The sequence below is a fragment of the Podarcis erhardii genome (genome assembly GCF_964252035.2).
Source record: "Podarcis erhardii genome assembly, chromosome: Z".
NCBI classification, from domain to species: Eukaryota; Metazoa; Chordata; class Lepidosauria; order Squamata; family Lacertidae; genus Podarcis; species Podarcis erhardii.
Genome location: NC_138504.1, coordinates 43,974,801 through 43,997,247, shown reverse-complemented (window position 1 = coordinate 43,997,247; position 22,447 = coordinate 43,974,801). Strand labels below are relative to the sequence as shown.

Below are 22,447 nucleotides of genomic sequence, written 5' to 3'. Positions count from 1 at the left end.
GGCAGGAATTTTTCCACTTGGCAAATTGGCACTGGCCATTTGGTTTGCCTACCTCATAGCAATCATTACAACTTTGTGAGGTTAGGTACTGGATAAGCCTTGGTTTTGGCTGGAGGGGAGGTTGTAGCCTCTGCTTGCCCTTCCTTGGTTAATGGTATCCTGTTAAAGGGATTCATGAGGAGTGGCTTCTGTCTGACAACCAGGCAGGGGCTAGGGCTATGACACTCCTCCAACAGAGACCCCTTGGGGGTACCCCTATCTTATGTAGGTCATAGCGCCCCCTAGTGGTGATTTACCCTTAGATGCTGTCCCAGGCTGGAGTGATATAATTTGGCTTCACCCGATGCCTATGCCAAACAGTTCACAACTGTAACTGATTGTGACCTATTGGAACCCATAAAACTATATGCTGTTGTCTCATTTGGTTATTCACCCCTTAGGGATCTGCGGAGTCTGGGAGACTTGGCACACAAGGGAGAAGAAGATAGCAAGACTTTCTCTTCCATACAGTCAAAAGCATCCCTAATAGAGTGGCATTTCCAGACATCCTCTTTGACAAAAGCAGAGAAGGAGGCTAGTGTGGCACAGGGGTAATTTCCACTCAGCCTGAAACGCACTGGGTGATCTTGGACCAGTTCATTATCAACCTAACCTACCTCGTGTACACCGCTTAGAGATTTTTGACGTATGAAACGATTCAGAAATGCTTTTAAAATAAACAAGATTACAGCCTTAAAGTTTTTCCAAGTGGAAAGAATGACTGTTGCTATTCTTCCTCTTAATAATATTTATTTGAAGACAGCAATACCAAGTCCTTGTGCTAACAGCAGCAGCAGCTGCAAGGCAAATGTGTGTCGGCTGCAGCAAATGCCAGTGTGTTACATTTGGCCCCAACCTGGTTTCAATTCCAGAGGGAAAGTTTTCAAGGTGGTAACAGGCATCGTAAAAGTCTAATGGCCCTGTCTTATATAACACTCACTCTCAGCTGGCTAACCAGTGGCTGTGGCACTGCAAATGACCCCCATACACTGCTTTCTGATCACTGATGTTGTCTACAAGACACACCTATGTCATACAGGTGCCATGGGTGTCCTCCAACACCTAACACTTACAGCTGCCTTCAATTTTACACCTACAATCTAGCCCATATTTCCTTGTGGCCATCCCTACCATTGTATTTGTTAAACCTGTGCTGTGAGTTTTGGGCATTCTGTCTCTCAGAGGTAGGCATATAAAGGGAGATAGCTGCACACTGTTTCGGTGACCTGCTACAGAAGATCTTCAATTGAATTCTAGTAGTTTGGGAAATGTATTCCTTTCATAAAGGCCTCGATTTATGCTTGTTGTGGGAGTGGGGGAGTGCAAGCTTGTAGGTGATTGTAGCAACCCAGTGATCTGAATCCCTAGAAGAGAAATGGTATTTCAATCCATGTTACAGGCAAATGAGGTGAGGACAGTAAGGGTAAAGGACATTTTCCTCCTTCATCATCTAAACAAATCTGAATTAGGGCTGAACATAAACAACTTGCTTCACTCCACGATCATTTCCTTGAGTGTTGTAAAGCACTATTCATTTTTAGCTGTTTTCAACACTCATTTCCACATAGGAGTGTTATTCCAGTCATCTTCTTTGTTTACATTGCCATCTTCACCCTCACTGTCCTAATTTGCACTATTTCATTCCATTGCCTGTGGAAGCCCATTTGAATGCCTCAATATCACTATCCAACATCTGGTGTGGCAGCATCATAGAAACATTTGTAGATAAAAGCTTAGTTTGCATGTAACACTAAACCATGGTTAAACATAGTTAAACAATAGTTAAGTTGAGGTGTCTGGTGGATGATCACTTAAACCTTGTTTTATTACATATTAGTTAAAAGCACCAGTGAGAGCAGATGAGACATGAGAGTGGTTTGAATTTTTTGTCACTCTTCACTTAAGTTAAAATTAAAGAGGTCTGGATTTGTACAAAATGCAAAGCTATAACTATGGTTTATAAATGAATTATAAACCTTGGTTAGTGGACAACCTTCAAGTTTTTAATGCTTGATGTTTAGCTCTGTTTTCATTTTACAGTGGTACCTCTGGATACGAACAGGATTCGTTCCGGAGCCCCGTTCGCATCCTGAAGTAAACGTAAGATGCAACTGCGTGTCTGTGCATGCGCGGGTCGCATTTTGCCGCTTCCGTGCATGCGCATGACATCATTTTGAGCATCTGCGCATGTGTGAGCAGCAAAACCCGGAAGTAATGCACTCCATTACTTCTGGGTCGCCGTGGAGCGCAACCCGAAAATATTCATCCCGAAACTACTTCAATCCGAAGTATGACTGTATGTTGGAAGCTGCCCAAGAGTGGCAAGAGCAATCCAGTCAGATGAGCGGGGTACAAGCAAGCAAGCAAGCAAGCAAGCAAACAAACCATAGTTAAAAAACCATAGTTAAGCTGCTGGGCTGGGTTAACACATAACGCTAAACCATGGTTTAGATTTTGTGTGAACTAGGTCATATTTTTGTGGATTGTCACAGCCAACTGGATTGAACAGCTATGTGGGCAATGAAGTTGAGGATAATGAGGGCAATGAATGGCAAATGAGGGCAAGAAGGAGGAGGAGCCAGAGGAAGAAAGGCATTCTGAAGAGCATTGAAACAGTGCAAATCTTCAGCCAAGGGAGCACCCTCTCGGTGATTTGTCCAGCTGCATTGAACATGTGACTTTTGAAATAAATGATCAAAATTAAAGAATAGTCATCACACCCCTAACCTGAATTGATTTTCTGCATGCCTCTTCCCATTGAGGGTGAGAGTGACTTGTATTTTTTCCTCCTTTTTTTGGTCTGTATTCCTGGAATACTTCAGCCTTTCTCTCCGTCACCTCCCCGCAATCTGGGCCACTTTCCCCTTTTTACTACCAGTTATTTCCCCTCCTCTGGCTACCTAATGAGCCCTCCAGGGATATGTAGGTATAAAACTCGTTATGGCTTCTTTCAAGAGACGGCATCAATAAAGGAGGACAGAATGGGGAGGGAGGGGGGAGGGGAAAGCTACAACACTTTCAAGCCAGGATTTTTATTTCACAGTGAATTACAAAACCAAAAAACCAACCCCCCCCAAACCCCACTTGAAAGTCTATATGGTGAGAAAGAGCCTCTAAAATGTAGATAAGGAAGTTTCTAATGTGTTGTGTGGTGCAAAGAGTGACAGGAGGCCCTGTAAGTGGGGGTAGGCTGTTATTATTGTAGGCCACCCACTCTCTGGTCCTATTCTCTGCAAGAAATTGCCCCAATGGCCATGATAGATATGTAAATTCCAAATTTATCTTGAGGTCTGAGGTCGGTCATTCCTCCCTTCCTTTATTTTGTTTCCAAATCTGGATGCTCAAGGACTCTGTTCAGCCTGCTATTTTAAGAGGACCCACCTGATTTGGACTTCACAGGCAAATGTACAAATCTGGAGCTAGTTCTCGTGCCAGTTTTTTACACACACACCCTTTTGCAATAGTTCTCAATTCAATAAATGTACCCGAGTGTGTACAAAACTGCATGCTTCAGATTAAAAAGCATATGAAAAATGCATACCTGAGGTAAAATGGTGTACCATTCAGCCCAGAAAAAGTGCAAAAATAATGGGAATTTTTATGTGTTTAAAAGATAAATAAATCATAGACTGATGGGGAAGCAGGGAGCAGATTTATGGATTAACAGAAGTGAATGGCATGGACCAGAAATAGACTGTGAATGCTCTATCCCTATCTTCAGAACAGCCAATTCAATGACAAGGTTTTTGAGTTAGCAATCTTAGAAAATGTGCAATCTGAAAGAAACCTAGAGCCCTCTGACATGGAATGTTGGAAGATCCAGGACAGATAAAAGAAAATACTTCTTCGCAGAGTGCCTAGTTAGACTATGGAACTCGCTGCCACAGGAGGCAGTGATGGCAACAAGCCTAAATGACTTTTTTAAAAGATTAGATAAATGCATGGAGAGGGGCATCAATGACTACTAAACATGTTGGCCATGCTTTGCCTCTACAGTTGGAGGAACAACGCTTCTGAATACCAGTTGCTGGAAATTGCAGGAGCCAAGAGTGCACTTGTGCTCAGGTCCTGCTTGTGGGCTTTCTTCCTATAGAGGCATCTGGTTTGCCACTGTGGGAAAGGGATGACAAAAGGGATGGACCATTGACCTGACCCAGCAGGCTCTTCTTATGTTCTTAAGATAAACAAAGCCTGAGAATTTGGACTTCTGGGAGAAGTGGAAGGTGATAGGAGATAGGAGATTGTTTACTGAACATTCGACCTGACCCGATTACAGTCAGTTTAGATGGCACAGACTACTAAATGAACATTCATCCTGATTTGTTTGCAAGGAGACTAGGTAGCATTGTAGGAAGATTAGATGATAGTCAAGAGCCACTCAACCCTCCCAGTGCTTTTCCCTATCACTGACCTTTCTGACTGCAAAAAATCCTTTCTCCTCCGGAAATACAAATCAGCTATAATTGTGCAATCTAAATTTGCTGGCAAGTGACTGACCCCTACCTGAAAGCAAGTCACTGCTTGAATGTGCCTAATAATACCAATAATAATTTATATGCTGCCCATCTGACTGATTTGCCCCAACTGTTCTGGGCAACAACTTAAAACATCAAGCAAGGTAAAACATCAAACATTAAAAAGTTCCCTTGAGATATCTTCTAAAAGCCAGATAGTTGTTTATTTCCTTGACACTTCATGGGAGGGCATTCAACAGGGAGTGCACAACTACCAAGAAGGCCCTCTGTCTTGTCCCCTGTAACTTCTCACAGTGAGGGAACCACCAGAAGGCCCTCAGAGCTGGAACTAAGTGTCCAGGCTGGATGATGGGGGTGGGGTGGGGGGTGGAGATGCTCCTTCAGGAATACATGGCCAGAGCTGTTTAGAGCTTTCAAGGTTAGCACCAACATTTTGAATAGTGCTCAGAAACGTACTGCCTCTCCATCACATTTGTACACTTGCCCATAATACCATAAGGATAAGCATGTATGGCTAGTCCAGGATCATGCTTCCCTCACTGGGATCCCCTAGGTAACGAGTTTATAGAGCATTCATCCTGATTCACATGCACAGTGCTTATGCAGTGGTCAAACTAGGTCCAGTCTTTAGTGACCATTTGTTCTGATGTGTGGATTGGCTATATGACAATGAACATACATAATGACTTACATATCCTTCCATTAGTCATTTGTCCAAGCCACACTTTCCCATGCTTTTCTCCATCACTTTCTGAACAAAAAAGGGAGTCCAGTTGTTGTTTTTTTAAGGTAGATTTGTTGCATGATGCTATGTTTTAATCCATCTTAAAAGTGCAAACCTAAAATTCTAGTATGCATTTTAATCCCTTCTATAAGATAACAGCAGTCTGGAAGAACCCAGTGACCAACTAAAGTCATAAAGGCAACAAGACACTGTGTCTGGTATTCAGGGGTTAGCTACCTTTGAACTAGCAGCGCCACTTTGTGCCAAAGACTGAGGGGACCTGATGTCACCTGTGTGTGTGGTTGGCAGAAGGCCCACACTGTCAGTAGGAGGCTGGGTGTTACCCTGTGCCCCAGCGCCCTACACAGAAGGGATAGGCCAGGCAATGTGCTGTGCCTCATCCCCACAGTGCAGAATCCTGCCCCATGCTGTCAGGAGGCAGCAATGTGCCAGAGCACCCCATGGTTGGGAGGAGGCTGGGTGCCATGCCACACAACATGTGCCCTGCACATGGGGATGGGGTGGGCCCCCTACCCTAAAATATTGAACAGCTAAGCCCCATGAGTCAGTACCCCTGCTCTGAACATCAAGTTTCTGTTTATTATCCTGGCCACTGCTGATTGATGGTCTTCTCCCTGACCATGAATTTGCCCAGTTCCGCTTTCAAGACTATCTGCTGGGTTTGTTGCAACCAAACCTACCTAGGAAGCCCATGAGGGGGTCAATGTTCCACAACAATCTATCCATCAAATCACACTTGGGACTATCCACTGACCTTCACTCTTGGAGGGTTCATCCAATGCTGGATGTCTTGTAATGTCTCATTGGCACGCAACAGGATGGGCTCACTAGGATGGTCTGGGCACAAGATGGTACACTCAGCTCCTTCAAAAAGGAAAAAAGGAAGATTGGGGAGGGGAGGCTCCATTATATATTTATTTTTTAAAGTGGTATACCACTTGATTGTAAAAGAAACCTCTAAGCAGTATTCAACCCCCAAGCAGTTTATTAATCACCCATTCATTGTACACAACATTTTTATGCCACTTACTCCAAAAATATTTCTATGTGATTTACATAAAATTGCATAAAATGTTCATTTAAAATAGCAATAAAAGCTGACTTTAAGAATATAATAAAATTATCAAAATATAGATACAAATCAACAGAATTTAAAAACAAATGCGCATAATAAAATGTATGGGGAGGCTCACCTAAATAACAACAAAAAGGCTTTCGGCAAATGAAGAAAGCATTATAACAAAGGCTTGGCCTAAATATCAATAGGCAGGGAGTTCCAGAGAATAGATGCTGCCAGATCTTCCAGCTCAGACAAGACAGAGGAGATGGTTCATACACACGGGGCCATTAGCACCAAGTACACTTGGAGAACCACTGGGCTCCATACACCTATCCCCACTGACACTTTCTGCTACCTCCCACGCTGGAAGACTGGATTTGTGATTTAACCACAAGAAGTCCTCAGATGTTACTATGTATGTGCAGATCACCAAGGTTAATTTAGATGGCTGGTGGTCACAGCAACCTACTGGGTGCCAAAGTGCAACTGCTGCCTGCTGATGCTACCAGCAGCCTGTAAACCAGAGGTGAAAGTGAGCTTCCAACATATGAGGGCCCCACTGTAGCAGGGTAAGGAGTTGCCAAGTCCCCTTGCACCTGGAGCTGGGACTGCACCCACACTGGACTAGTCACCACAAAGAAGCAAAAGGAGTGGGGTGGAGTTCTCCAATGTGGGACTATCTTTGTAGATGAGGAGTGGGGAATCTTTTTCACCTGGGGGCACACTCCCTCAAGGGCAAGTTTAAAGAGGGGCCACATGCCAAGCAGTACCAAAAGCAGACATGGCTAGAGATGTACCATGTCCATATTTCATCCAGGCATGAAAGACAGCATTAGTCACAATTCACAGACACACTACAGCCAGCCTTGTGAAAATCACTAGAGGGTCAATGAGGGGAGCCAGTGGGGATGAGGTTCCCCACCCTAGTTCTAAAATCTGGCAGCAGAGCTGACAGGATCAGAGGGGGCTTATCTTAACAGGGGAAAGAGCACAACCATTTGCCAGGAAAATGAGAAGGGGAGAGTCTTCCCAGCAAGAAGCCAAATCACCCTTGTCACGGGCCCAGACTAACAAAATAAAATTTAATAGGGACCAATGTGAAGTTCTGCAGATGCACAAATCTAAGATGGGGGACACCTGGTTTGCCAGTAGTACATGTGAAAAGGATCTAGGGGTCTTGGTAGGCCACAGGCTTAACATGAGCCAAAAGTGTAATGCAGCAGCAAAAAAAGCGAATGCTATTCTAAGCTGCATCAACAGAAGTATACTGTCCAAATCAAGGGAAGTCATAGTATCATTCTATTCTGCCTTGGTCAGACCACACCTGGAGTAATGTGTCCAGTTCCAGGTGCCACAATTTAAGAAGGATATTGACAAGCTGGAAAGTGTTCAGAGGGGCGACCAAGATGATCAAGGGTCTGGAAACCAAGCCTTATGAGGAGCGGTTGACGGTGCTGTGTATGTTTGGCCTGGAAAAGAGGAGACTGGGAAGAGATAGAATACCATCTTCAAATATCTCAAGGGCTGTCACATGGAAGACGGAGCAAGGTTGTTTTTTCCTACTTTGGAGAGTAGGAGTTGAACCAATGGCTTGAGGTTACAAGAAATGAGATTCCAACTACGCATCAGGAAGATCTTTCTGACAGTAAGAGCTGTTCAACAGAAGAATGGTCTCCCTTGGGAATTTGTGGGCTCTCCTTCCTTGGAGAGTTTGGATGTCCATCTGTCATGGATTCTTTAGTTGAGATTTATGCATTGCAGGGGGTTGGACTAGATGACCCTTGGGGTTGGTTCCAATGCTATGATTCTGAATGTTTTGAATGGAAGGATGGCGGCCAGTTGAGCCAGTAGCACCTACCACCTACATGAATTACAAATTTGGGCTGTGATGATAAGCTCATGTCCACTAACCAGGAAGCATCATAATCCATGGACTGCAGCTCAGAGAAGGAGCAGCATCACTGATCCCCAAAGGCATTGTGTCTAAAATCTGCTCACCACTGCAACAGGCATGCCCAGCATATGAGTGACCAAATGCTAGATTACATGCCAGAGGCCTCTTCCTTTAAGGATCTCCATTCTCCAGCAAAGGCAGTCAGGCTGAATGACTATACAATAGCTCAACCTGCAACCAGCTCATGTTGGAGAAGGTTGCCTCTTCTTTGGTACCTGTCCAGTGTTCTGAAGGGCTTGGCATTGGCCACTCTCTTTCCGGAGTGGATGCAAATGCCTTGCCCCGCAGTCCCCTGTACTGGCTGGCTGCTATGGACTCCTGCCTGCCTCCTCTTCTGAGAGCCAGTGTGGTGTAGTGGTTAAGAGCAGTGGACTCGTAATCTGGTGAACCGGGTTGGCTTCCCCGCTCCTCCACATGCAGCTGCTGGGTGACCTTGGGCTAGTCTCTTGGGATAGTCTCTCAGCTTCACTCACCTCACAGAGGGTTTGTTGTGGGGGAAGAAGGGAAAGGAAATTGTTAGCCACTTTGAGACTCCTTAGGGTAGAGATAAAGTGGGATATCAAATCCAAACAACCCTCCTCCTCCTCCTCCTCCTCCTCCTCCTCCTCCTCCTCCTCCTCCTCCTCCTCCTTCTTCTTCTTCTTCTTCTTCTTCTTCTTCTTCTTCTTCTTCTTCTTCTGCACTCCAGCTTGGGTTCTTCTCCTCATCAGGACTTGATGCAGATCACTTGTACCCAATCTCATAAACTGAAAGCCAGAAGCAAGGCTACTGCACAAACAGGGAAGTTGCCCATATACAGTATGCTGCTGGATAGCTCACTTTTTATGAGTGCAGTGGTACCTTTAGTTGCGTTCCACTCTTGTTATGGACTTTCAGCTTACGAACGCAGAAAACCCGGAAGTGTTTACTTCTGGGTTCTCCACGTGCACATGCGCAGAAGCAATCTGCGCGCTTCACACATGCACAAAAGCGCTTAACTGTGCCTCACACATGTGCAGAAGAGGCACTCTTGTTGCAGACTTTTTGGGTTGTGAACGGCACCCCGAATTGGATTAAGTCCTCAACTAGAGGTACCCCTGTATGTAAGTGCCCTGCAAACTTTTGGGAAAGACCTGGTTGTATACAACACCAGTTTAGAAAGTTCACTCTGTAAGTATGTGGACATTGCAGGACACATGCAGATGAACAACCCGGTTCTCAGTAAGGAAACCAATGCAGTGTAATACTTAGACTGTTGAACTAGGACCCAGGAGACTGGGATTCAAACACACCCTATGAAGCCCTGGGGTGACCTTGGGCTGGTTGCTGTTGCCTCTCAATCTATTCTAATTTACAGAGGAAAAATTTGAAGGAGGAAGAAAGCATGTACGTTAGCTCGCCTGCCTTAGAGGAAAAGTGGGATATAAATATAACAATTATGATGATCAATAATTGAGAATATAAAATAGAGATGGGGAGAACCATGTAGTTCCCAAAAGCCTGTTGAATTGCCATGCTGTTTTTATTCTCTCCATTCGTGTGTGTGTGTAGTGTTAATTCTATCTATGTTTAATTGCTTTTAATTATTCCCCCCCACCACCTATGTTTTTAGCTGTTCTTATTTTTATCTGCATCCACCTTGAGTTGGTGTCAGGGAGAAAGTTGAGATATAAACATCTGATAACCACCATCACCACCATCTTGATTTCTTTAGAGGAAGAGTAGGGTACAAATGTAACAAGACAATAAGAATTTTATATCTATCAATGCCCACTTACACACACAGAGAGAGGAGGGGGGGAGGGAGATCACACATAGATTTTTGCACACAGAAATCAAGCAAGCCAGGGAGCCCATCTCTCTGGCAAGCTAGTTTTCTATGTGCATGGAAATTAGTCTTACTATTGCTGTTATTACCACCCTGAGCATCTTCGGGAGGAAGAGGTGAGACCTAAACAGATTAATCAAACAGATATGATTTCCTTCTATGAGGGAGCTTTCAGCCTGAAATGCATTTGAAACCTGTTTACACAGGGCACAAGTGGTGTGGCACAGTTGCTAGCAGGTGAGCCCCTTATCCATTTCGCCTAATGGTTGCACACCACAGGAGCCCTGCCCTCTCCCTATTAAGGTAAGCAGTAATATATTAGAGCTTTTCGAAGACACAAACCTACACCCCTGGGGGTGCTGCCGCCACTGCTGCATTGGCTTTCCCCCTCTGCGAAATCACTCTCACAGTGGCACAGCTGCTGTGAGTGTGTCATTAAGGAGCTCTGAACTCCAATCAGTATCAGAAACAAGACCAAAGAGGGGAGGCAGCTTCTCACTTCTGGCTCACAACAAACCCTTCCCTGATTGGTGTCACCAGTAACACCAATGTCTGCATCTACCCATTTTGGTCTCTCCCAGTTTCTCACCCCCCTGCCCCCCAATCTTAAATTCGGTTCTTCACATTGCCATGTAAGTTTTTCTTTAAAGTCCTCATTAAAATTTACCAGTATTTTAGTGCAAATTTCTCTTAATGAACACAGCTTTTATGCCATTTCCCCTCACATATACACATATTTCCAAAAGAATTGCTCCAAATATATTACAATATTTTCACTGATACGTGCATTTTTACTCTAGTATTATTGTGACTATTGCTATTTTTACACATTACTTGGATGGAAAAATTGCATTGCAAAATATGGAAAAGAATGAATTTCAAACAATAGCTTTGTTTCAGTTTGCACATTGTTTCAGAAACTGCGAATTAGATAGGTTTGCCTTTAAATGCCTTTGGATAGGCTTGCCTTCCATTATTTTTGAGTGGCTGAGTCAAACGGGTAGATAGATTTTGCTGTTGTTTGAAGATGGGTTATCTTTCTGAGTTTCACCTGTGTATATACGTGCCAACCTAACAGATCCCATGGATGCAGTTTCACTGATAGCAGCATTTTATTAAGCTTTCTGGGGAAATTGCATAGACAGCTGTTACTGGTTCATTCCCAGTGGATGGAAGACACAACATAGGACTGGAGGGTATGTCTGTATGTGTGGGTGGCTATCTGTCACTCACTAGACAAGATTCTGTTCTTGCTGACAACAGATGCCTCTTTCAATGCAATGCCTGACCTATAAACCACCAAAATAGCCTGCTTATTCCCCAATGATTCTGGACAGCTGTTAAGATATTCATCAGAGGCCTTGCTTGGGATAGATTTTGCCTTCTGGGTTGTGGGGGTGGGCCCAGCCAATGACAATGAATGAAAGAAGAGCCTGCTGGATCAGGCCAATGACCCATCTATGTGGAAGGACCATAGCTCAGAAGAAGCATATCTGCTTTGCATGCAGGAGTTTCCGGGTTCAATCCCCAGCATTTTTCCAAGTAACATATGTGCACCACACAAACTGCCCATCTAATCCAGCATTCTGTTCTCTCAGTGACCAGACAAATACCTGAATGGGAAACCCACAGGCGGAATCTTAGCACAAGCACTATCCCCTCCTGTGGTTTCCAGAAACTGGCATGCACAAGCATTACTGCTCTGGCTGAGAAGGCACAGCATAGCCATCATGGCTACTAGCCGCTGATAGTTCAATATTGTTTATGCTGGCTGGCTGTGGCCCACCAGAATTTCATGCTGGTGACATTACAGGCTGACCTGGGATTGCACCTGGGGCTTTCTGCATGCAAAGCAGAGGCTGTACCCCTGAGATGGGTTTACTGCAGCTCACCACTGCCCGAAGGTGGTAGAAGTTGCTACACACCCTAAGGACTTGAGCATGGAAAACCCAGGCTCAGACTGACCCTGGTCCATAATATATACTGGCAGAGCCAGCACTAATTGCTGCAGCCTTACCTCCAAAGTTTGCCATAAGGGTAAAACAAGGAGGATAACTGTAATTGTAATCCTATGGTTCTATGATCATGGGGAAAGTGACATAAATGAATAACAAGACAATACCTTGTGGAACAAGGCAATTGCCATTTAATTTCCATTTCAGCTTCCATTCCTACACCTTGCCCCCCTCTACCAAAAAAATAAAGTTAGGACCCAGCATTATGAAAAATGAGGGGGGAAGATGTCCCTTGAATGCTACAGCAACCTTTGGTAGGCATCTAAAGGTCACCTCTTCTCCAGAGATAATACACGTTGTCAGGGAAAAGGATGCCTGCTTGCTGTCTCACTGCTTCACCAGCAGTGCAATTTACACTTCAGGAGAGGAGCAGGCCTGAATTGTTTTGATATGTGATCCATAATTGGCATCATTACAGAGCAGTGAGCTCATCTAGGTCGCATTCCTCTCCCCCTTGGGAAGGCCTTGAAGCAACTCACAATAGTTAGGCTATAATGAGGGATCAGCACAGTGTATGTGTAAGAGAGAGGGGAGGGGAGATATTTCTTTGGAGTTCAGAATGATAGCCAAGGAGAGAATGGCGTATGGGGAAATCACACAAACACACACGGACCTGGAGCTTTACCTGCAATGCATCTTTGCTGTATTGGTAGGACTACACAACCTGGATCAGTGATAGGGATGGGAGGATCTGTCAGTTTCAGTTTCTTCCTTTTCCAATCTCAAAATTCAGTTCTCCATATTGCCACATCAGTTTGCCAGGTTTTGTTTTGTTTTTTGTTTGTTTTTTTACAGTTATCATGGAAAATCATCAGGATTTTAGTGTGGATTTCTCCAAATGTAACCTTTTGTCTGCAATTTTGCTTTGACATACACATACTTGCAGAGGAATTTCCCTCTATATAATGTATTTGTGTATGTTGTTTTCAACATTAGCTATATTTGAAAGTATGTAGTGTGCATTTTACCTTAGTATATGACTTTAGAGACGCGCATATTTCGAAAGGAGATTGTGCCTCAGTTAGCGGATTATTTCAGAAAGTGTGAATTAAGCGGATTTGTCTTCAAATGCAAACTGAATCAAATCTCTCCCCCATCCCTTGTCAATGATGCTCACACTTTGTGGAAGAGCCACTCACAGAAGGTCCATAGCCTATGCTTTGCATAGAGAAGGCCAGAGATCCAGCCCCTGGCATCTCCAGGTAGGGATGCAAAAGTCTCCTGTTTCAAACCCTGGCGTTGTGTCCATGATATGGACAAATGGAAAGGTGTTGACCAGCAGAGAGTCCATTCCCACAGGGCACAACTGTCTTCTTCAAGGGTTATTAGCCACCATGGCTATGTTTCTATGCCTCTGAATACCACTTGCTGAGAAATGCAGGTGGGCAGAGTGCTGTTGTGCTCATTGTGTTCAGCTTGCAGGAATTCCACAGTTACACGGATGCTAGACGAGATGGGCCATTGGACTGACCCAGCAGGCTCGTCTTACATTCTGCTTCTACAACCACAGGCAAATGTTTTCAGGATGTCATTGGGACAATGTAGGTTGTGTTATACCAAGCCAGGCCATTAACCTACCTAGTTATCTGTTTATTTAAACAATTTATACATCGCTTAACTGCAATAGTTTTTAAGCAGTGTGCAATAAATACAAAAAAGGGTAAAAATCAGTTCAAACTATAAAATCAGACAGAAGTCAAAATGCCTGCTGAATTTTTAGAAGTCTTCTGTAGAAAGATGTTCAATAGGGAGGGGGCCCTATTGGAAGGGATTTGCACAAAATTGGGGCTATAATACTGAAAACACAGCTCCTGGTGGATACGAACTGTGCACCAGAACCATGGGGCCCCACTACAAATTACTCCCCTGAAGACCTCAGTGATCAGGGAGGGATAGAAGGGATCAAGTGGTCCTTTAGCTACCCTGGACAGAAGTTGTTAAGGGCCTTGCCAAATGATACCAGAACATTGAACCTGGCCCAGTAGCACATGGGCAGGCAGTGGAATATTTTGAGTTATGCACTGGTAATAGGCTGTCCACAACAATTTAGCTGCAGCATTCTGCATCGGCTGGAGGTTCTGGACTGGGCCCAAGGGAAGTCCCACACTGAATACATTGTACTAATTGGGACTTGAGGTTGCCTAGCTCAATATTGCCTACACCAGGAACAGAAAACCTGCATCCCTGGGAAATGCAGTCAAACAACATTTGGAGGGTCACTGCTTCACCATCCCTGGTCAACAATGACCAGCAGTTGCTCTCCAGGTTTTGTATTCACAATAGACCCATTGAAATCAATGGATGTAAGTTAGTAATGCCCATTAATTTCAACAGATCTGTTCAGAGTATGATGAATATTGGATGTAATCCATAATGTCCTGCTTGTGCACTTTGTGGAGTCATTGAGGCAAACAGGATGCCACACTAGCATTCAGGAAAACTGGAACCTTGGTCTGATCTAGCTGGCCTCTTCTTTGTAGAATCATAAAAAATCTGAAGGGACACTGGGGGTTATCTAGTCCAAGCTACTGCTCAATGCATGATGTTGCAGCATCCTTGATACATTCCCATCCTTGATAAATGGACCAAATGCCTCAGCATCTCCAGTGGCAAGCTAGTCCTCTGTTGAACAGCTCTTATCCACAGAAAGCCTCTCCAATTTTTCAGCCAAAATCTGCTTTCCACTCATTCCGTGCTAGGCTATACCCTAAGGCAATAGGTGTATAGTAGCCCTTCAGATATTTGGAGACTGCTGTTGCAGGGATGGGGAACCTGTGGCTCCTCCAGCCTCAACCAGAATGGTCCATAGTGAGGGATAACAAGAGCTGTCGTCCAGCAACATCAGAAGTACCACAGGGTTCCTCATCCCTGCACTGCCATGCTTCCCATTAGTTGTTTCTTCTCTTCTCCAGATTAAACAGACTACAAAGTCACTGCAGCATCCACATGGAAGTGCCTGTGCACATAGTTACATAAAGGCTGCTACCCACAGTTTAACTGTGAGCAGCCATCACCAAGGACCACAGAGAACCGCCCTGTTATGTGAGTGCAAGGGAGCATCATATGTTACCAAGAGGTCTGGCACCTTAAAGTCTGTCTTTCCCTTTCAAGAAGGATTAATTAGCTGTGTTGTTTTGAGACTCAGGCCAATGGGGGAAGGTGGGAGACAGAAGAGGAAGCTTTTGAAGAACCCTTGCCTTTCTCCTGCCTTTTTCACTGACATCAACCATTTGGCTTCTAAGCTGGGCAGAAACATTATAAATACCTATGCTGTATCCCTCTGGACACTGCAGTTTCAGGCCCCCGCTCAGCTGGCTGGGAAGGGAGCAGTGTCCTTGCATCCCTCTGCAGAGGTGAAATGAGCCGCTCCAGGTGCCATCTTTCCGGCAGTGAATCACGTTGTTCCCACGGCCCTGGTAAGAGAAAGCAGGAAGAACAGATTAGGAAAAGGGTGAAGGTGTTCCAGGCATCACTATCATTCATTGGAAGCTGGTCCATTGGGGAAATGGGGCACTGCCCCTACACCTGCAACCTCAGTCTGTCCTCAGCCAACCCCACCTGCCTGCCTTCTTACTCATATCCAATCAGGTAGTGGCTCCACCTGTCATTGGCTGTGACTCCACCTCTGGGTTTGGACACCCTGCTTTTTACCCTGCCAGTCCCAATGGGCACCAGCCACCACCGGTTGCATTATTATCCATCACTTTTTCTGCATGTGTACAAAAAATAATAATAATCATAAAAGTGTGCATGAAAATGATTATTTTCATGAAAAAGGTATCTTAAAATTCAATATATTAGAGGAAATGGCTTGTAACAAAATGTGCACATCAGCCAAAGCTGCATGTGTTTGCTGTAAGCAAAACCTGCAAAAAAAAATGAAAGTGAAAATGCCGGTGAGTTTTAATGACAATCTGCCCTGCCTCCAAGAAAAAAATTCTTTCAGAAAGTGTAGAACTGAACTGAAGATTGGGATCTGTCAACTGAAATTGGCAGATTTGTCCCAGCCTTCCTAAAGAAATTTCAGCTGCATTGAAGTCACCAAGGAATTCTCTCCCATTCAAACATAGAAACCACACACACACACACACACACACACACACACACATCCCTAGCTCCAGTATCAGCCTATTATGGAGCCAATTTATTAGGAGGAGAAAACTATATAAAACACTAAAACAATAATTTATCCTCGCCAGAAGGGTCACATTAATTGAAGCCATTATCATTTTCAAGGGTCAGTACTCTCACAAGCTCCACCAAAGTCTGCAGAGAAGTAACACACACCTATTTCTGCTAAAAACGAGGACTATTAAGGCCCCTAATGGTTTAATCCTCATTGCAAGCCAAGGAAAAACTGGACTCCAGCAAGACTGAAATGCTGGTTTCAGTGCCAAGGTACATATCATATAATGTTAACTACTGCATGATATAAATGCTTTTGCGGGGGGGTGGGGGGTGGGGTGGAATTGCCTCACAGCCAAGCTGATGTTTCTCCTGCATTAAAAACATGCTTTAAAAAGAAAAAATGTACACATATCCATGGGCTACTCCCCACCCCGCTACATCATGTCTGAATTAAGAGCTGAACCTCACTTAAGTTTTATATGTCAGTATGGAATAACTTCTGTTTATGTGATGAGAGCTCAGACTTTCAGCCAACCCACCTTACACCAGAGATTGGCACTCCCCCCACCATGTTGCCCTAACCCCCTCCACCCTCCCAAATATAGCAAGGAATAGGATGTGTAATTGCTATAACGTGAGAGCTGGTGTGGCACAGTGGTTACGCAGCCTTTCTCAACCTGTGGGTCCCCAGATGTTGTTGAACTACAACTCCCATCACCCCTAGCTAGCAAGGCCAGAGCTCAGGGATGATGGGAGTTGGAGTCCAACAACATCTGGGACCCACAGGTTGAGAATCACAGGGTTAAAGTGTCAGAGACCAGAGTTCAATTCCTCTCTCAGGCATAAAGCCCACAGGGTTAGCTTAGGCAGTCGCTCACTCTCACTCTACCCTACTTCACAGGGTTGTAGTGAGGGTAAAATGGGTTAGGGGTGGGTGGGAGAAGAATGTACACAACCTTGAGTTCCTTGAAAGAAAGGGGGGTACAAATATGATAATGAATAAAACACCATGAATGGCGCGTGAGGATTCCATCCTCCCACCCCCCATAAACAAGCTACTAAGGACCCATAGTTTGACACTTGTGCAAATAATGTATTTTGCTCTCCCATCTTTATAGATTTCCCAGTTGTTGGAAACCACAGGAGGGGAGACGGCTCTTGTGAGAACAGGATACCAGACTATGTGGGCCACTGGCCTGATCCAGCAGGACTCTTCTTATATTCCCAGTGGGGCGATTTCCCATTCCCTCAAAGGCTTGAAGCAGTTTTCAACACAACCCTGAACTGTGAAACACAAACCCCATTACATCAGTGCACGTTTTCTGCACCAAACATAAGAGGCTGGTGGAACCAGGCTCTCTTGGCGGCTGTAAGGCTGCCAAACAGCTCACGGGCACATTGACTGCCAAGTTAGCCAAAACACACCAAGGGTGAGGGGTGGGGACAAACAGGGCCTGCTAGATCTAGACACAGAAGAGTCAAAGTCTGAATGGATGCTGATTGGTATGTGACGGTTTTAAACAGACCAGATGCCAGACTTCTGTGTGGAAGGTTTGGGAAGAGAATATGCCAGTTCTTTTCATCTCTCACACAGCACAGCATGGCACATGCAGATCTGTTCTACTATGCACAGTTCTGGTCAGTCCTTCTCAAAAAGGATGCTATAGACCTTGAAAAAGGGACGCAGGTGGCGCTGTGGGTTAAACCACAGAGCCTAGGGCTTGCTGACCAGAAGGTCAGCGGTTCGAATCCCCGTGACGGGGTGAGCTCCCGTTGCTCGGTCCCTCCTCCTGCCAACCTAGCAGTTCGAAAGCACGTCAAAGTGCAAGAAGATAAATAGATACCGCTCCGGCGGGAAGGTAAACGGTGTTTCCATGCGCTGCTCTGGTTCGCCAGAAGTGGCTTAGTCATGCTAGCCACATGACCAGCTCCCTCGGCCAATAAAGCGAGATGAGTGTCGCAACCCCAGAGTCGGCCACGACTGGACCTAATGGTCAGGGGTCCCTTTACCTTTAGACTTGGAAAAGGCACAAGGATGTACCCTACTAAGTTCTACTCAGATCAAACCCATTGAAATCAATGGACCTAGGACTTCCGGTCGGCGCCAGCGATTAATGGCGGACTTGTCCCGGAGCTCCGGGAGAAGCCTGCTCCGCGGGTTCGGGTCCTGCCGCTATGGCGAAGCGGGGACCATTTTGAACAGTCATGGCTTCCACCAAAGAATTATGGGAGCTGCAATGTGCTAAGGGTGCTGAGAATTGTTAAGAGAGCTGCAATTTCCTGGGTTGTCTGTGAAGAGGAACTGATTGCTAAACCACTCTGGGAACTACTTATCTGTGGGGGAAATAGGTGTCTCTTAACAACTCTTAGCATCCTTGGCAAAATACAGCTCCCAGAATTCTTTGGGAGAAGTCATGACTGTTCAAAGTGGTATCAGTGCTTTAAATGTATGGTGTGAATGTGGACTGAGTTCATTTAGCTCAGTATTGTCTACACTGACAGGCAGCAGTTCTCCAGGCTTTCAGACAGGGAGTCTTTTCCAGACCTACCTGAAGATGCCAGAGATTGAACGTGGGACCTTCTGCACGGAAAGTAGATGCTCTGGCACTGAGATACATGCCTTCTACTTTAATTAGGATTAACATTGGCTATAACCCATGGGAGCGGGAGAAGAGGGCAACAGAAACAATGGGTTTGTAGAAGGTTTGGGGAGGTCTCTCTACATTTATGTGATGACGATGATGATGATGATGATGATGATGATGATGATGACCAAGTAGAGCGTCCTTGTTTGGGGGCAGTGCACCACTGCAAATGTTAAGTAGGGCTCCAGCTTGTGGGATTCCAAGAAGTGTCTGATTGGTCACTGTGTGAAATGGGATGACGGACTTGAGGCATTGGGTTCCAGTATCATTGGACTATTTGTTGTATTTTTTTCATTCACTGCTTTAATTTATTGACAGTTTGTTTCATTTTTACTTTAAATGCTAATGAAGTTCATATTTATTATTTATTTATTGCACTTACGGCCCACCTTATTCTCCAAGCAGCTCAAGGTGGCATACATGGTTCTCCCCCTCCTCATTTAATGCCCCCCAACAGTATGTGGCCCTCCATGCCCTTCTGTCTGGCCCTTGGAACTTTCCCCTGGACCCCTCTAATCTCCCTGGGCCATACCCCTCCCTGGTCTTGCTTCACGTCATCCTTGAGTGTTTTCGCCTGGCTGGAATATATCCCTGATTTGGGATAATGCTATTCACTTGTTCACATTGAAGGGCAGAGAGAGATGTACCTGGAAACTGGTGTACTGTATCAGGTTGCCATATTTCAAACAGTGGAAATCCAACTCTTTTTTTTTTGCCCAAAGTTGTTGAATAGCAAATCGCAGCCCTTGGCGTGGAAACAGTTCTCCATCCCTGGACTACTTATATCATTGGTTGAATCAAGCAGGGCTTTCCTCATAAGATCAGGAGATAAGGGTGCCAACTTGAACAAAATATAGGGGGACCAGCTATGCCCTGCCCCACATAATCGAACACGCAATGCACATCAACTTTGGGGGGCCAGCCCCCTCAAATATTTTATTGCAGGGGGCCAGAGCCCCCATGGCCCCTAACAGTTGGTTCCCTGGTTGGGAGATAAGTTTAATCATAGCAAACTCGTTCTTCAGGTACTTGTACTTTTGTATCTGAAATGGCACCTTTCATGCAACGAAAGGAGTCTTTGGGTGGGAGAACCCCAAGATATGAAGTTGCAGAAAAAGGCTTTATGAAAAAAACCATGAGAGGTGTCATGTGTGTGTTTGTGCGTAATACCAGAAAAAGTAGTACAAGGTTTAGGTATGCTCAGTGGGCATGGGGGGGGGGAGGGGATCTTGGAAAATGAAGGGGTAGGTGTGCAATGGAGCATTCCGAAAAAGAGCAGGGTGCTGCTGGCTGGCAACTTGTAGAAGGCCTTTTCAGTGCTGACACAGCACTTATGGGAAACTCTCTCCACAGAGGTTCACTTAAAGCCTTCATTATGGTCTTTTCAGTACCAGGTGAGATACTAATAGGCCACCTATTACAGGCTGCAAGATGAAACATAATCAGACACTGGAAATATCTTTCTGGTGCAACACTAGATGATTGGTAGAAGACTAGAAAACAGCCCTTCTTGAGTCACAAACAAATATGTTACAGTTATCTCATGGGCAGATCACCTAAGCAGTGTGGTTTGACTTTATTCAGAAACTAATACACTAGTTTCTGAAAAATGAACAATATCCCCCACCAGCCCTTAGCTCGATTTGGTTGATCTGAATCCATGTTTCAACCTCTACCCCCACTTTCACATGTATTAGCATTCTATTTTATCTCACCTGCAACATGAAAGAAAAGTGAATATTATTTAAACCAGCTTTTACACAACTGTTAAGAGCCTCTGACACTACAATCATTTAGAACTAAACCAAAATATTGAGAGTATTTGGCTGTATGATATTGCTTATTAACAGCTAATTTCATCTTTCTTTCCTTTTTTTGATCTTCTTTATGAACTAAGAGTATATATGCTGACTAATGAGAATGAATCATAAGTCTGATACAGCACTGCAATGTGGCAAACCCAATATGTAGCTTTTGCCATGCATGAATGATAAAAGACTGTTATGGTCTATTCAGCTATATTATCTGATGTAACTTTTGTAAAATCAAATAAAAATCTGTACAAACAGTACCAGGTAAGGTAGAACATACTCATAGGTGACTAGTAGCCATGGGTAGTGATCTTATGGGCAGCTCTGTCAATGGAGGTTTAGGTAGCTTCCATGCAGGACTGCCTTAAGCTTATGTGGTGCTGGGGTGCAAAGATCCGCCTGCCTCCCCCAGGTTGCCCAGTCCCAGGTGCACAGGAGGGCGGAGCCGGCTGGCTACCTCAGCGTCTCACTGGCTCGGTCGCCCCCAAACTTTCGGCGCAGAGCCGGCCACAGCAGAAGAGCCCGTCGCGGCGCTCCAACAGGTGGGCTCTTCCCCGGACCCAACTCTTGGGCCCCGGACTCTTGGCCTTGCACCCCTAGAGACCGGCGCCCGGGTGCCCCGCATCCCTTGTGCCTATGGGTAAGATGGCCCTGCTTCCATGACTAGAAATGCTCTTACCAACTGCAACTATGACCATTCTTGGACCAGGAAAACCTGGTCTCAGCGGTTCGTGTGTTGGTTACTTCAAGACTGGATTACTGCAAAGCAGTCTAGGTGGGGCTTTCCTCGTGCTTGATCTCGAAGCTGTGGTCACTGCAGAATGCTGCAGCATGATTGCTGATAGACATGAGGCTTTGTCAGCACATATGACCTCTGTGCACAGATCTGAAATGGTTGCTGATTTGCTATTGGGCCAAGTTCAATATGTTACTATTAGCATATAAAGCCCTTGGGACCAGTTTGCCTATGAGACTGTCTCACCCCACTTGTGCCCACTTGACTACTTCTATCAGCAGAACTGGCGCTACTACAAGTGTCACATAATACCCGTTCTGCATTTGTAAGAACTCAGACGTTGAGTGTGGCAGCACCTGCACTTTGGAACTCCCTGCCTATTGAGGTCAAGCAGGCACATTCACTGTACACTTTCTGGCACCTGCTAAAAACATCCTGTTTAGACAAGCCCACCAAGATGCTTAGAAAGCTGAGGTGAGTTGCAATTTTTCAGTATTTTAACTTCTGTATGTTTTCAAATACAGTTGTGGGTATTTCTTCATTTTACTGTTTTATCTTTTTCTCTAAACTGCTTTGAGGGTTTTCTTTTTCAAAAACAATCAAGCGGTGTATACATTTTATGAAATAAAAGGAATGGATGGGTGGATGAATAGAATGTGGCAATGTAACACGTCCTGGTGAGACTTCTTTGGGTATCGCTACAGGGGAAGGCTTTTAAGAAACCTGCAACAGCTTAGATGAGGTTGGAAGGGACTCACAGCTTGGGTGCCATCCTCTTCACACTTGATCCTGCACTCGCTGTTGAACTGGAAGCCGTTGGTGCAGTGGTAGAGCCCGTAGAACTTGGAGGGTGGAGGTTCGCAGGTGACAGGTGTACAAGCTCCTTCTAGCCAAGTTCCATCTTGGCCACACTGGATCTTAAAGGCCCTCCTACAGTACATGGGGGGGGGGCGGAGAGAAGGTAAACAGGAGAAACGGTTGATTTATTTAACACGCAGTCTGAGTTCTGTAACATTTTCCCAAGCTGCCACC

General features: G+C 45.0%; 1 protein-coding gene across 1 annotated transcript in view; it reads right to left on the bottom strand.

The window, feature by feature from the left end:
• The window catches only part of PAPPA (pappalysin 1), a 249,896-nt gene that overhangs the window by 20,543 nt on the left and 206,906 nt on the right, over positions 1-22,447 (bottom strand). Inside the window, exons 17-19 of the mRNA XM_081847429.1 lie at positions 22,174-22,345; positions 15,361-15,508; positions 6,014-6,123 (exon numbers count right to left, since the gene is read on the bottom strand). Coding sequence (XP_081703555.1) covers positions 6,014-6,123; positions 15,361-15,508; positions 22,174-22,345 — 430 coding nt within the window. The remainder of the gene's footprint in view (positions 1-6,013; positions 6,124-15,360; positions 15,509-22,173; positions 22,346-22,447) is intronic.